The sequence below is a fragment of the Cryptotermes secundus genome, unplaced genomic scaffold (assembly GCF_002891405.2).
Source record: "Cryptotermes secundus unplaced genomic scaffold, Csec_1.0 scaffold131, whole genome shotgun sequence".
Lineage (NCBI taxonomy): Eukaryota > Metazoa > Arthropoda > Insecta > Blattodea > Kalotermitidae > Cryptotermes > Cryptotermes secundus.
The window spans coordinates 1,051,491-1,065,494 of NW_019742552.1; the positions used below are offsets into that span (position 1 = coordinate 1,051,491).

At 39.8% G+C, this 14,004-nt stretch overlaps 1 protein-coding gene across 1 annotated transcript in view; it reads left to right on the forward strand.

Annotated features, from left to right (window-relative positions):
- Positions 1 to 14,004, forward strand: part of LOC111873288 (dynein heavy chain 3, axonemal) — a 212,089-nt gene that overhangs the window by 174,460 nt on the left and 23,625 nt on the right. The window contains exons 60-62 of the mRNA XM_033755038.1: positions 1,007 to 1,214; positions 6,804 to 7,054; positions 13,532 to 13,689. Of these exons, the coding sequence (XP_033610929.1) occupies positions 1,007 to 1,214; positions 6,804 to 7,054; positions 13,532 to 13,689 (617 nt within the window). The remainder of the gene's footprint in view (positions 1 to 1,006; positions 1,215 to 6,803; positions 7,055 to 13,531; positions 13,690 to 14,004) is intronic.

Below are 14,004 nucleotides of genomic sequence, written 5' to 3' on the forward strand. Positions count from 1 at the left end.
TAGTGAAGGAGTGCTCCAACAGAGGAGAATGGGCGTGACTGGCGTAGTGAGGTGCGACGTAGCGATGTGGTATCCTGAACAATTTTAATATTTTTAACGTTTGACAATGTATATGATAGATACATATTTTAGTTATTTTAATATGAGAACAAGGCATGCAATGAACTAGTTTGGCGTGGATAAGTAAGCACCTGAAGATGGCATTATTATGCCGAAACATGTAGTGCAAGGGAAAGAAGGAGATAAATGAGTGTATGCACTGCAAGACAGTTTAAATAAATCATGGATTTTGTGGAAACTTTGTGTAAAAATGAAACTAGAATAAGAATTGAAGACTGATATAAAGTATTAAATCAGCTGGACATATGAGTGCTGTCCACAATGTGAAAATCTAAGATGGTATGTAGACAATTTCACCCATTGTCTCTTCTAAGAGCAATGCTGTAGATGTATGGCACCTTTGCTTGCAGATATAATTTGAAAGAATTGCTCTTTTCCTTGTTATTTTTCCTTTTCTTTTTTATCTCTTTGCAAATAACCACTGTGGCTATGCCTTATCTTTGGCAGTCAGTCACTGGCTTCTCAACATGTAGATCTTGGTTAAATCCCAGGACCATCCACTTAGGATTTATAGTAAAAGTGGAATGGACTTGTTCCTCCAAGTACTGAAATTGGCCCATGCAGCAACCATTCCACCAGTTTGCCTATTCATATGTCATCATTTACATCATTGTCTGATACAGTAGACTGATTTGAGACTACAATATCAAGGGAATCAGTTTCACCCAACTCCAATTATTAGCAATGGTGAATAAAATATAGGCAATCAAGAAGTTTATTTCCAACATGATGCAGTACAAGGGGCGTTTCTGTCACAGTATAATGATGAAAGAGGTTAAAATTAGGTAAGTAATAATGTGAAGTATTTTTAGAAATTGAAAGTTCGTACATTTAGAGTTACATGGTCAATATGAATTTTCACATATTATTATTTTAACATTTCCAGGGTCCGAGAGCAGCGACAATGATAAATGCAGCCATCAAGCTTGGACATTGGGTTGTTCTACAAAACTGTCACCTTGCAGCCAGCTGGATGTCAGAACTAGAACGCATATGTGATGACATAATAATTCCTGAAACAACACATGAGAAGTTTCGACTCTGGCTGACCAGCTACCCATCTTCAGATTTCCCTGTTTCCATTCTGCAGAATGGTAAGCACTGAGATTCTGACTAAGAATTCATAGAGAGAAATGTTTCTGACATGTCCAGAGTGTACTTCCGTTTGTTTCATTGTAGTTAGTGCTATAAATATCCATTTTTTTTATTGCTTGAACAGTGAACTTTCTAAAGTAATTTGCTTCTAGGGTATGTTATGAAATAAAAATTAACTAAAGTGTAATGTAACAATCTTAATACTATGCATCTTGTTGTGTGTTATAAATGTATATGGAAGTATGCAGTCTACACAACAGTATTCTATATTTAAAAACAAAATAGGTACTATTGTATCAACATTTGTTTTTATTGATGCTACATGTTCTGATCCTTATACTGTGTCATCATCAGGCATACAGTTGCCTACAAGAAGACTAATACAATCAGACACCATTTGAAACTTAAAGGAATACCAGAAGATATATACAACCTGAGAGGTATATACCAGCTACAATGCTGCGCATGCCCACTCAAATATATTGGACAGACAGGACTCACATTCATAGTCTGCTACAGAGAGCATATAAATGCTATCAGGACTAATAAACAGCATTCTAAATTCGCATAACACATTTTGGAAACTTGACATGCATTTGACACGATGGACCAGACCATAAAAGTCTTACATATAGAAAGGATGGGACCCAAGCTCAACACATTGGAAAGATATTATGACATAACAAAGAAAGGTCTACAGATGTGCATAACCCCATATTTGACATTCTAGTAACAAAACACACACACCAAATAACCCCTCCCCTTCCCCATCTCTTCAGCCACTCACAGTATCCTCCCCCTACCTCATACCACTTGACTCTATTCAAACATACCCACATATAGAGATACGCCCCCAAACAAGTTGTCTAGACCAGATCACTACAACATAGCAACAACTTCAACACAGGGAGCAGCCTGTATACATATCATCCTAAGAAAATCTAATATATTTAAATACATATACTAGTTAGTTAGTTATTTAGAGAGGATGGGTTTCCCCATGCACCGCGACCAGTTTCATCTATTGTGCTTCCCTCTATGATATTCTACCAGTCTCTATATCCTACTGGTACTGGTGCTTACCATCAGTCCCGCCCAGCCAGCGAGACCGGCTCTACTAGCTGAGAGGTATCTATAATGCTTCCCCCATCTACTAGAGGTATTAGAGACTGCTGTTGGGCGGGAAACGTCCGTAATTTTGGCTTAGTGACCTCCTTTGGAGATATGAGGTTCTTTTACGTGCCATAAAGCTACGAAACGGGACCCACGGCTTAAAGTCCCTCCCGGAGGACTTGTTCCCTGAATTTTTCTGCCCTTAAAAATTCGACGACCTCTGCCGGGTATTTGAACCCGCGTACTACGAGTCATGAGGTGGGAACGTTACCTCTAGACTATGGAGGCCGCTATACATATACTAAATAACCTAATAAGGATTTTAATCATTTCTTACATCCTGTTGTGTGTTTTAATCAATAGTAGAGTGAATTTACCGACTACACAACACGTTTTTTATTATCACATTATCACTACATGTTTCGACCTTAACAGGTCATCTTCAGGTGTATGAACACGGCTGTATAATTACACACGGTCACATTCACTTTTCACTCATTCGACCTTGTATCTTTTCCACACTTACGCTCACTAATATATTGAGTTCTTTTATAAAATTTCATGAATCGAAGTTCAATTCATGTCACTTGAATTGAACTTCGATTCACGAACTTTTAACTCTTAACAATTAAATTAGAATAATAATAATAATTTTAACCTGTGTTTTATAAAAGAAATTTGGTTCGCGAGTGGTCCTAGCTGGACAATTCTGATTAAAGGACGAGATAATAGCCCATTGCAACTGGTCAAAGGACCGATCAGCATCCTTTTTGTGCATATATTTCCCGAGATTGTCTCCAGATTTACCTTTAGGTCGTCTTTGTAAAACTCCCAATCGGTTCTCTTAGGATTCCTATAAGTAGCTTGATCTGTAATGTTGCTTATTTGAAAGCATATATCTGTGATCCGTTAGGGACGGTTCATCAGATACATGCCAATTACTTATCAGGTTTCCTATTTTATTGGTCCCTAGTGTCAAGTCGATAACCTCCTGCCTATTGCAAACCACAAAGGTAGGCTCATTACCTTGGTTTAGAATATTAAGGTTTGAACTCACCAAATATTCCATGAGGCATTCTCCTCTTGGGTTGACGTCAGTGCTCCCCACAATGTGTGGTGCACGTTGGCATCACACCCAATGATGAGCTGTTTTTTTTTAAGATGGCAATATTCAGTGATGTCCCTCACTTCTTGGAAGGTGGTGGTTCATCCAAGTCATATGGAAGGTAGGCTGAAATGACGATGAGCTCCTCACAGCCTCCACCCAATGCATATGTCATCCTCACTGTTGTTGTGTCTCTGGAACAAAACTCCAGCAAGGGTAAAACATTAATATTATTATTAACATATGTGCATGATCTCACATTTTCTCCAGGTACAACAGAATAAGCTGTCCCCCCCCCCCCCNTTCGTTAAGCCTCTTATTTGGCCCCTATATATCCAAGGTTCCTAAATAAGTGTTATGTCTACTTTTCCTTCAGCAAGTTGTTGACATAAAATTGCCATAGCAGCCTTGCTGTGGTTTAGGTTAATTTGAATGAATCGTAGGTTGTGTGTAAATTTCATGTGTGTTTGTATGTGTTGTGTGTTCATTCTGTAATGCCGGGAAAGGTGTCCTCCTCCATACCTTCTTCCACAGCACTTTTTCCTTTATTGGACCTGGTTTCCTCCAAGGGAGGTCCCTGATCTGGTAAGGTCAGGTTGACGAGAGCAGGGACTGTCTCGTTCTCATCAGTTACTCTCTTCTGGTCAACTGAGGGAGTGGGTACATCATCCCCCTCCCCCTCAGAGGCCGATTTGGAAGATTCTGTATCTGACACAGGTTCTGCCCGGTGCACCTTAACAGTCCCCTGTGAGAGACCTATGAATATTTTGTAACTGTTCCTCTGTATAATAGTATAAGAGTCCTGGTCTATGAATAAGATAAGCCTCTGGCCTTTCGACTCAGATTGCTTATTGAGTGCCCTCAAATTCTCAGTATGAAGTCCTGGATTGAGGTCTGCAATCCATTTCAGCAGCTCTTCTTGATTCTAGGCAACTTTGTCCCTAGTCCAGAGAGCCACTTTAACAGGCTTGGGCAGGTTCATGGCATCAGTAGCCTTCAGCCTGGCCCCTGATTCCAGCCTGTGGTTGTCAATGGCTTTGGTGAACCATTGACCAGACTGTTGGTCATCATCATCATCATCAGTAATCTGTCAAGACGACAGGTCCACAGTCTCTTTCAAAACAATTCCTCCACTTAATGCGATCTAGAGCCTTCTCCTTCAAATGACAGTATCCTCTTCTGTCCCCAAGGTCATCCAGCATCTTCTTACGTCTTCTTCCTCGTCTTCTTGTCACTTCTATCCGCCCATCTATCTTTCCTTCGATAGCTTCTTTTAGAAGGCAGTTTCTGCGTAAAACATGACCAATCCAATTAGCCTTCCGTTTTCTTATTTCATGTAGGATATTCCTCTGCTCACTGACTCTAATTAACACTTCTTCATTTCTCACATAATCGGTCCAACTGATCTTCTCCATTCTTCTCCAACACCACATTTCGAAACTTTCCAGATGTTTCTGATCTACTGCCCTAAGTGTCCATGTTTCAGCCCCATACAGAGCTATGCTCCAAATGTAGCATTTCACTAGTTTCTTCCTCAAATTTAAGTCCAATTTGCTGGTAAAAAGATTCTTCTTCTTGCTAAATGCAGCTTTTGCCATGGCAATCCTGGATTTAATTTCACAAGTACACCTTCCATCATCTGTTAACAAGCTACCCAAATAACGCCTGCATGACATTTCCTCTAGAAACACTCCCCCCCGGAGATCCGATTGGGGGAGTAGTTTACCTCCGGATTGTTTTGCCTCCAGAGGAAACATCTCGCATATATGGTATCTCTACTGTTGGTCAGCGCATGCATAAATAAGTACACCTCCCACTAGTCTTTAGGATTTCAGGTGTGGTAGTTCTCCCTTTGGAGTCTTATGTAACACCTCCCTCAGGGCTTCCAGAATGGAATTCTGGTCATCTTCAGGAAGCTTATCCTCAGAATAAGTTTCCTTGAAGATAGCTACCTTTATATTGGTCAGAGCACCCTTGTAAGTCCCTAGTCCCTTAGAGTCCCTGGGCCTTTTCAGAGTTCTGGCCGTTTCTGTAGGGGTCTTGCCCTCCAACCTTGGCCTCTTAAAGGTATTGGTGGGGGTTTCTCCCTGCTTGGACGAGCCTACATTTCCTGGTTGCTGACTGCCCCCAATTCCTGTTTTGCTTGCCCCAGCTCTTGCCTTTCTTAACTTCCATCTAGCGCATCCAGGCAGGACTTTCTTTGCTACATGGGGTCAACCTACTCCAGAGACTAGGTGTCCTAATCCTTCACCTGCTGCAAGTGTGCTAGAGGTACTAGCCCCCTGCAGTGGTATATCAGTACTACTGACTCCCAAGAGGGGAGTTTTTGTTTTTACCTCAGGTAGGTTTTGAACCACTGGTTCATCCCTACCTTTGGCTGAAAGTCCAACAGCAGGTTCGCTGGTTGCAATTGGGTCCCTTAGTGATTCGCCAGAGCTTCCAGCCCCGTGCTGAAGCATTTCTCATAGGGATCCCCTTGGAGGGGGGTCCCTCTTCAGTTTAAGGTCCTTACGACCAGTTTTTGATTTGGCTCCTTTATTCATTTCGGTTCCACTAGTCATGGGAATTTGAAAGGTCGCCACCTGCAGCGCCCCATATGGGTGGAATGCATAGATAGAATGGGGTGCTGCCTGGTGCCCTGAGGGGATTGTTCAGGACACTGGCTAATTACCACCCCAGTGCCATGCAGCCCTCAGCACGATGCCTCAGATCTTGGCTTAGGTGATCTGGTCCTATAGTGACTGCAACCCTCACAAGCCTCCAGGACCAAGAGTGCCTGTTTGGGGGGAGAGGGGTCCCAGATGATAAATGGGTGTGCGACACCAGTTAGTCATGAGGTTGCGACGAGGGCAACCTACATCAGAGAGTCGCCCCTGGGGATTGCTTATGAGCTCCCCCATTCCCACCCCTCCACCTGGGTTGGTCAAACTGTGTTAGAGTATTGAGCCCTAAGGCTTGCAGCACCTTATCGGTACTCTAGGGAGACAACTCAAATAGCTGAAGCTACCCCCATCGGAGCGCTCTCCCAGGTACACCGTAGTGATACCCAACAGTCATTATGCCGCCATGTGGGAGGCTCCGGTCACAATGCCATTGCCCTTTATGGGAACTCAGCCACCAGCTCCGGTAGGTCATACTGATCCAGTCACCGAGACTGTTGTTGTTGGACAGCACACCTGCCTTCACCAGGTATCTATAAATTCTGAGACACACTGAAACATAGCATTCCAGTTGGCAAAACCTGCTTCTGAGACTAGTTAAGTGCATTGCCTAATTGACAATCAGTAATTACTTTTGTCTTATTTTGGCGGTTTAAGCCATGCTTCCATATTTTTAGAAGTTATTACACTCAATCTTTTTTCATTCTCAGGTGTAAAGGTAACTAATGAAACACCAAAAGGCTTGAAGAACAACCTTTTGCACTCTTACATGACAAATCCTATTTCTGATCCAACATTCTTCAGTGCATGTTTAAAACTCAGGGAATGGCAGAAGCTACTATACGGTTTGTGCTTCTTCCATGCTGTGATACAGGAGAGACGACAGTTTGGGCCTTTAGGTTGGAACATACCCTATGAATTTAATGAATCTGATCTACAGATCAGTGTCATGCAACTGCAGGTGATGTATAGAACACATATATATAAAATATAATAAAGGATATTCAATATATGACACTACAAACATGATTGGAAAGCAAAATGGCCAAGACTTCTTTGGAAAAACTGCTGATGGGCTTACACCAGCAGAGCAATATCATATAATGAAATATCTGTATAATGAATCTTGTATATTCGGAAATAAATACATCATAGAATCACTGTTGAGTCATGATTATTGTACAAACTGTGGCTATACAGTTTCTATTTGTTTTCTATTAATTACAGCTAATTAGGCCTAATTATCAAACTCCTGTTGCTAAGATACCACTTTTCCAAGTACATTTTAGTGTACAGGATTAGTTAGAATTTTTAGCACTTTTGCTCAAGTCATGTTTGTACATCTGTTTGTGTAGTTCATCTCAAGAACTATCTCTTTGACTGGCGCGAAGGGTATTTAAATCCCACCCCTGTCCTGGCAGGCCCTTTAAACCTTATGTCGCTAAAATGCATGTAGTTACTTTTTCCTAAACAACTTCAACAAAAATCGGTTTTTAAAAACGAAATTTTCAGGAACTAATTAAAATACAATATATTATGCAATAAATTCCTTTCCATACCTCTTTATTAGTTTTTCTTCGTGTGATAAACATTGAAACATGAAAGTTTGCAGAGAGCCACACCACAGCCTGCACACATGATACTTGTTTCTTTTCTAACCTTGTGCTTAGCACTCACGCGACACTTTCTCAGAGCACCAGTCTTCTTATTGTTACTGGGAGGAACATGGACCATTTTGTGAATTTTCAAGCCACCCTCTAGACGATTTACTGGCTCTTTCACTGGTGGCCTTTTCAAGGTCGAGGGCGGAGGCGTGACTGCACTCTAGTCTGACGCAATAAATTCGTCATCCACTTCATTCCTTGACTTTTCTCCCTCTCCACACTGTTTGTTTGGTTCAGTCATTTTTCTACACAGTCCAATATAAAATCTTTGAATCTGTAATTTCTCTTCTTGTATTCTTCCTTTTTTGTGTTCTTTTTGAATAGAATGAAACTATTCAACCGCAAGGACATGTTTTGTCCATACCATGGGTGTGAAATAGGGGCCTAGTGGACAAATATTCTTCAATTTCAGGGCGTTTGTCGATTCCTGTCATGAACACAATTCCTAAGTATGTCCAGATTTCATCTGATGTGACATAATTGTAATTGTGTTTTCGAGAGTGAGGAGCTAACTCATGTGTGTTGAAGTGCTGGTGAGCATAGCGATTGGTTTCAGTTGTGATGTGATTTACCAAGTCGTCATCCAGAAAAAATTTTAATCCATGAAAAGGGATGCATTTTATGTGTTATATCAATTTTGATCCCGAAACTATTAGCAAATGAAAATACTGGGAGTACAATGTCTCCGTAAGTTCATGAGATGGGCGTGTCAGGCACCGCACTCGTGGTAGGTAAATGTTCATGATTACTGTCTTGTGGATCATTGTCTATCACTGTATTATTGTCACTATCAACTTCATCCAATTCAGGAATCATTATTTCATCGCCACTATCATCATCAGAACAAATTTCGTTCACAACATTTTCCAGCTGGTCTGTAGGAACACGAAGACACTTGCTGCAAGAAGACATGGTGAAACTGAATGAATGTGAAATATTTTCTGACCTTTTCCTTCTCAGAGGGTTCTGACAGTAATATAGACCCCCACAAAGTTTACAAGGGTTCTTTACAAACATGCACAAAAACTATCATATATATGTCTTTGGTTGATGAGTGCCAAGAGAGCAAAGAAGGGAAGAGATTGTCAAAGCGTTAAAACACGCCAACGCCAGGCAACGGCTGGCATCGTCCGGGCGTTAAAACACGCCCGCGCCAGTCAAAGAGCTATGTAATAAATTCTGATGGAATTTAGTATTTGTAAACCACACCAAAGGAGAGTCTGAAAGATTCTAATGATGGTGTATAACACTCAGAGTTACTGAGTTTTTGGACTTTTTCCATCACCCGGTATTCAAAACACAGCGTTTCTGTTTACTTCCTCAGGTGAGGGGGAATACACCTATTGTGTCGGGTCCCTTAGAAAGTACTAACCTCATTCACTGGACAACCCATGCCAGTAAAACTACAGCTATATGCATACCTGATACCAGGCTATGTCGAAAGGAGATAACAGGAAAAGATGCAATAAAAATTGCGATAAAGCACATACAGACCTGAAACTAAGAGAGAAAGGAAGGTGCAAATTTGTGCAAGAATTTGTGAAACCATTTTGAGCCTACTGCCATCTGTGGAGTAAAAACTGAAGTTTCGCAACTAAACCTTGTAGAAACCCATAAAGAATCTGTTATATCATACTTATCTTCTCTGTGAGTTGGTAACCTCTTTGATGATGAGGGGTATCATGCAGATAAGAGAAATGTCCAAACTGGGTTGGCTTATTGGTTTGGTGAAGCATTCCATAATGGCTGATTCCTTGTATTTCATATACCTGCTGTTACTTTCAATTTCCAGAGTTCTAGCTTCATCCCAGCCTACCCTATGACCATTTTCATAAGCATGTTGGACTAATTGTCATTTTTCTAGAAAACCCTCTTTGGGCTGTGCCTATGTTCACGGAGCCGCACGGCCAGAGATCTGCCTGTTTTGCCAATGTAGCTTCTGCCACACAGGGAATGCTATAGACGCACTGTGCCGTCTGTTGCAGATCTCTTTCCAGCTAGGTTTTCATGAGTGAACTCCTAAGAGTGTGTTTAGTTTTGAAGATCTTCCTAATGTTACATCAGTTCCCTGTACATTGAAACTTCTCTGAAACACCCTTCACATATGGGATATACACAGAGTCCAGAGGCTTTTCCTCCTTATTCAGATGACTGCTGCCCTTGGAATTAATAACTGAGTCAATGAAATCTTGGGAATAACTGTTGAGGTGAAGATCATGTCTCAGGCTACTAATTTATTAAACAGATCTTGTCATTGTTGGCATATGGTAGAAGCTCTATTATGAACGACTCTGAATTAAACCTCTTTGCACATTCAGCTGATGATTAGATTTGAAGCTGAGATATCAGCCAGCATGGATGGATTTTCTGTAGACTTTGGTGGCCAGTGTTGTCTCTCCTGATGACCAGAACGTCCAGAAAAGAATCACACTCTCTGACTTTCTTTCCTTAGTGAGCTGGGTGGAAGGCCTTAAACTATTGAGGTGGTTGAGGAAATTTTATAACTGCTCTGGGCCAAGAGGCCAGACCATAAATATGTCATCAACATACCAGAGTCATAGAAATGACTTATGTTGTGCCGAGTCAGAGCCAATTTCTCAAAATTGTCCATGTAGTTGTTACTGATAGAAAACCTCCCATAGCCATACCATCTTTCTGTTGGAAGAACTTATCATCCACCTGAAAATGTGTGGTTCTCAAACAAACTTCCAGCAATTCCATGGTGACTTTGACCTGCATGAGTGAGTGTTCTGTCAATGCGTCATCATTATGGAGCTTGTTTCTGATGACTTGTAAGGCTTCATTGACTGGAACATTAGTGAAAAGAGTAACATCATCAAACCTAATGAGGGTATCTAGAGACTGAAGGTTTACGGACTTCAACAGTTGTACAAAGTGGCCGTAATTCTGTACAGAGGATTCCAATTTTTTGGCAAGAGGACTCAGTATCTTTTGGAGAAAACCAGCCAGGGCATAGCAAGGGGAACCAATAGAACTCACTATAGGCTTCAGAGGATTGTCAGGTTTGTGAATCTTTGGAAGAACATATAGATGTAGAGGTTTTCTGATGTATGCAGTCAACTTAGGTTTTAAATCTATAAGAAGAGCAGTTTTGAATTTAGAAATGAATTTCCATACTTTTCTCTCAACCTTAGCTGTAGGATCTTTGGGTAAGTGTTCCTAAATGCCAGAATCCAATAAAGTGTTCAGCCTATTCTTGTATTTGGATTCGTCCAGCACCACCTTGAAATTGCTTTTGTCCACCTGAAGAATTGTAATATCTTTGTTAAGCCTCAAAGATTTCACTTTCAGCTCCTTTTTAGTCATGTTAGGCATGGAATACTTAGACTTCTGTAACGTGGCCCTGATCTTCCACTTGAATCCAATGGCCAGAGTCTGTGGAAGGTTCAAAGCAATGGATTCCACAGCACATGCCATGCTCAATTTGGAGTATGGGTCCATTACTGAAAAGTTCAAACCCATCATAAAGACTCCTTCCTCAGAGTCTGTGAGAATATGTTTGGAAAGAATAAGCATAAAATTCTTAGAATCTGAAGTGAGGGTAGACAAAACTTTGTTCTGTTGATTATTAAGCAGAGAAAACTTACAAATGTGAATCACTTTTTGTTTACTAACGATGTTTCTGAATGAAGATATTCTGTTGGTCAGAATTACTTACAGATTACTTACGAAAATTTTGCCAGTCCATGAACGTTTGCACAACATGAAAGAGGACTTTCTAGAAAGATCAAAATTAACCCAACATGCCTATGATAGGGTCATAGGGTAGACTGGGATGAAGGTATGATTATAGAAATTTAAAGTAGCACCAGGTATAGGAAATAGAAATTGGACGCAATGGCATGCTTAAACAATCCAATCAGACAACCCAGTTTGAATATTTTTCTCCCATCTGGATCCTCCACATCAGCAGTGAGGTTTCCAACTCACAGAGAAGATCAGTATGATGTAACAGATTCTTCATGGGTTTCTATAAGGTTTCAGTTTCTACTCCACAGATGGTAGTAGGCTCAAAATGGTTTCACAAATTCTTGCATAAATTTTCACATCCCCTTCTATATTAGTTTCAGGTCTATGCATGCTTTATCACAATTTTCACTGCATATTTTTCTGTTACCTTTCTTCAACGTAGCCTGGTCTCAGATTCTTATATGACTGTAGTTGTACTGGAATGGGTTGTCCAGTGATTTGAGTTTAGCTCACTACTACACAGAGTAGGTGTATTCCCCATCACCTGAGGAAGAAAACAGATGCCATTTTTGAAACATTGTATTTTGTAGTTTCTAAATATTGGATGATGAGCAAAGTCCAGAAGACCAGTAATTCTGAGTAGACCAGAGGATGTTAGATGACTTTGGTTGTGGCCCATATTAATCCACGTTAACCTCAATTTGACAAGAAATTTGAGCCAAATCTTTAACATCTACAACTTTTATTTCTCATATTTTCAATATTATGTATATTTAATTAAGTGCATGGACAGGATATTCTATGCTTCCATGCAGTCTGTTGTCTTTATTGTCCATCAGCTTTAACAGCAGTATAGTCTAAATGGTATATATAGTGTAATCTAACTAGTATGGTGTAATATCTGTTAGAAATAGGGTTGTGTTCACAGCACGTAACATCAAGATCAGTGCAGAATGCCATACTGCAGAAAATACATTTGGATATTATGTGTATTCAAAACTGGCAGTATACATTTGCACTGTTTATAGTAAATATACATTTTATTATCTATGTAATTGATAATTCAACACAAACAGGAAAGTTTAAGAAAGTTTTGTGACTATATTCATATTAGTTCCCTGCTGTGGTCTTGAAAGTGACCTAAATGCAGTAAAAGTTTTGATATCTGGTACTGGATGATCTGGAAAGCTCTATTATGAAAAAATTGTCTAATTATGAGAATGATTATTAAAAGAGTGAAATAATGATATAATGTAATGATGTAAATAAGGATGTGAAATAAAATTAATTTGTTGTTGGTCTAGTGGTCAGCGTTCCTGGCCACAGATCTAGAGGTCCGGGTTCGATTCCCAGTGCTACCAGATTTTTCGGAAAAGTAGTGGGTCTAGAACGGGGTTCACTTAGCCTCGTGATGATAATTGAGGAGCTATTTCAAGGAAATAGCGGCTCCGGTCTAGAAAACCGAAATTAAAGGTCGTGGGGATTCATTGCCCTGACCACGCAACACCCTCTGTCCACAAAAGTTGGCACTAAACTTCGCCGAGAAGCGGCGGTTGCTCAGTTGGTATAGTTGGCTTGCAGACTGAAATCATGGAGTTTGTGAGTTTGGTCCATGAGGTTGCTAGGTACAGTAAGATACACAGTTGGCATAACATTCTAATAACTGCGAAACTGCACTATTTGGTAACCCCTTGGTCCCAGAGATGTGTGATATCAAACATTTACTCTATTATAAGTTTTAAGGGCAAACTGCATTATTACTCATACTGAAGTTATGTATCTTCAGTTATAAAATATTTCTCAAGTAACAGAATCGCTCATGCATTTAACTGACATTGTGTTCTGATATATTTCTCTGCAGTAGCATTTTCAGAAGTGTCTGAACTTCAGTTAAAGCTAATGGTATTTTTCATATATGTTTGAAGAGCACTGTAATGGTTGTAGGAATATTTTATTTTGCATTACACTTAAAAGTTTTCATATCTTTATCCTTCAATATGGAATAAATGTTACAACGTCTTTCCTTTCATACACAATATCTGAAATTATTTGCATCTTTTCAGATGTTTTTGAATGACTATGATGAAGTTCCCTTTGATGCACTTACATATCTCACAGGGGAATGTAACTACGGAGGTCGAGTAACTGATGACAAGGACAGACGACTTCTGCAATCTCTGCTATCTGTATACTGTAATAAAGATATAGTATACACTCCTAGGTAATTTTTTTCCATATTTAAGTTTATGTGAGTTTCTTCTGGTGATTGCCAGATCAGAAAATTGGTTCCTCCCTAGTTAAATGTTACTATATCTAATCTAATTTTTTTACTGTTTTATACAAATCCTTGCAAAGCTGACACAAAATTAAAGAAATTTGTTTAAATTTTTCAGTGATTATTTGCAATTAGTTAAGGACATTTCCTATTTAAAATTAATGGAATCAGATGAATTCTCAACACTATATAGTCTTGATACTGACAATATCATTAAATAAGTGACTTAAAAAATTATTGTAAATGCAAATACATTGAATC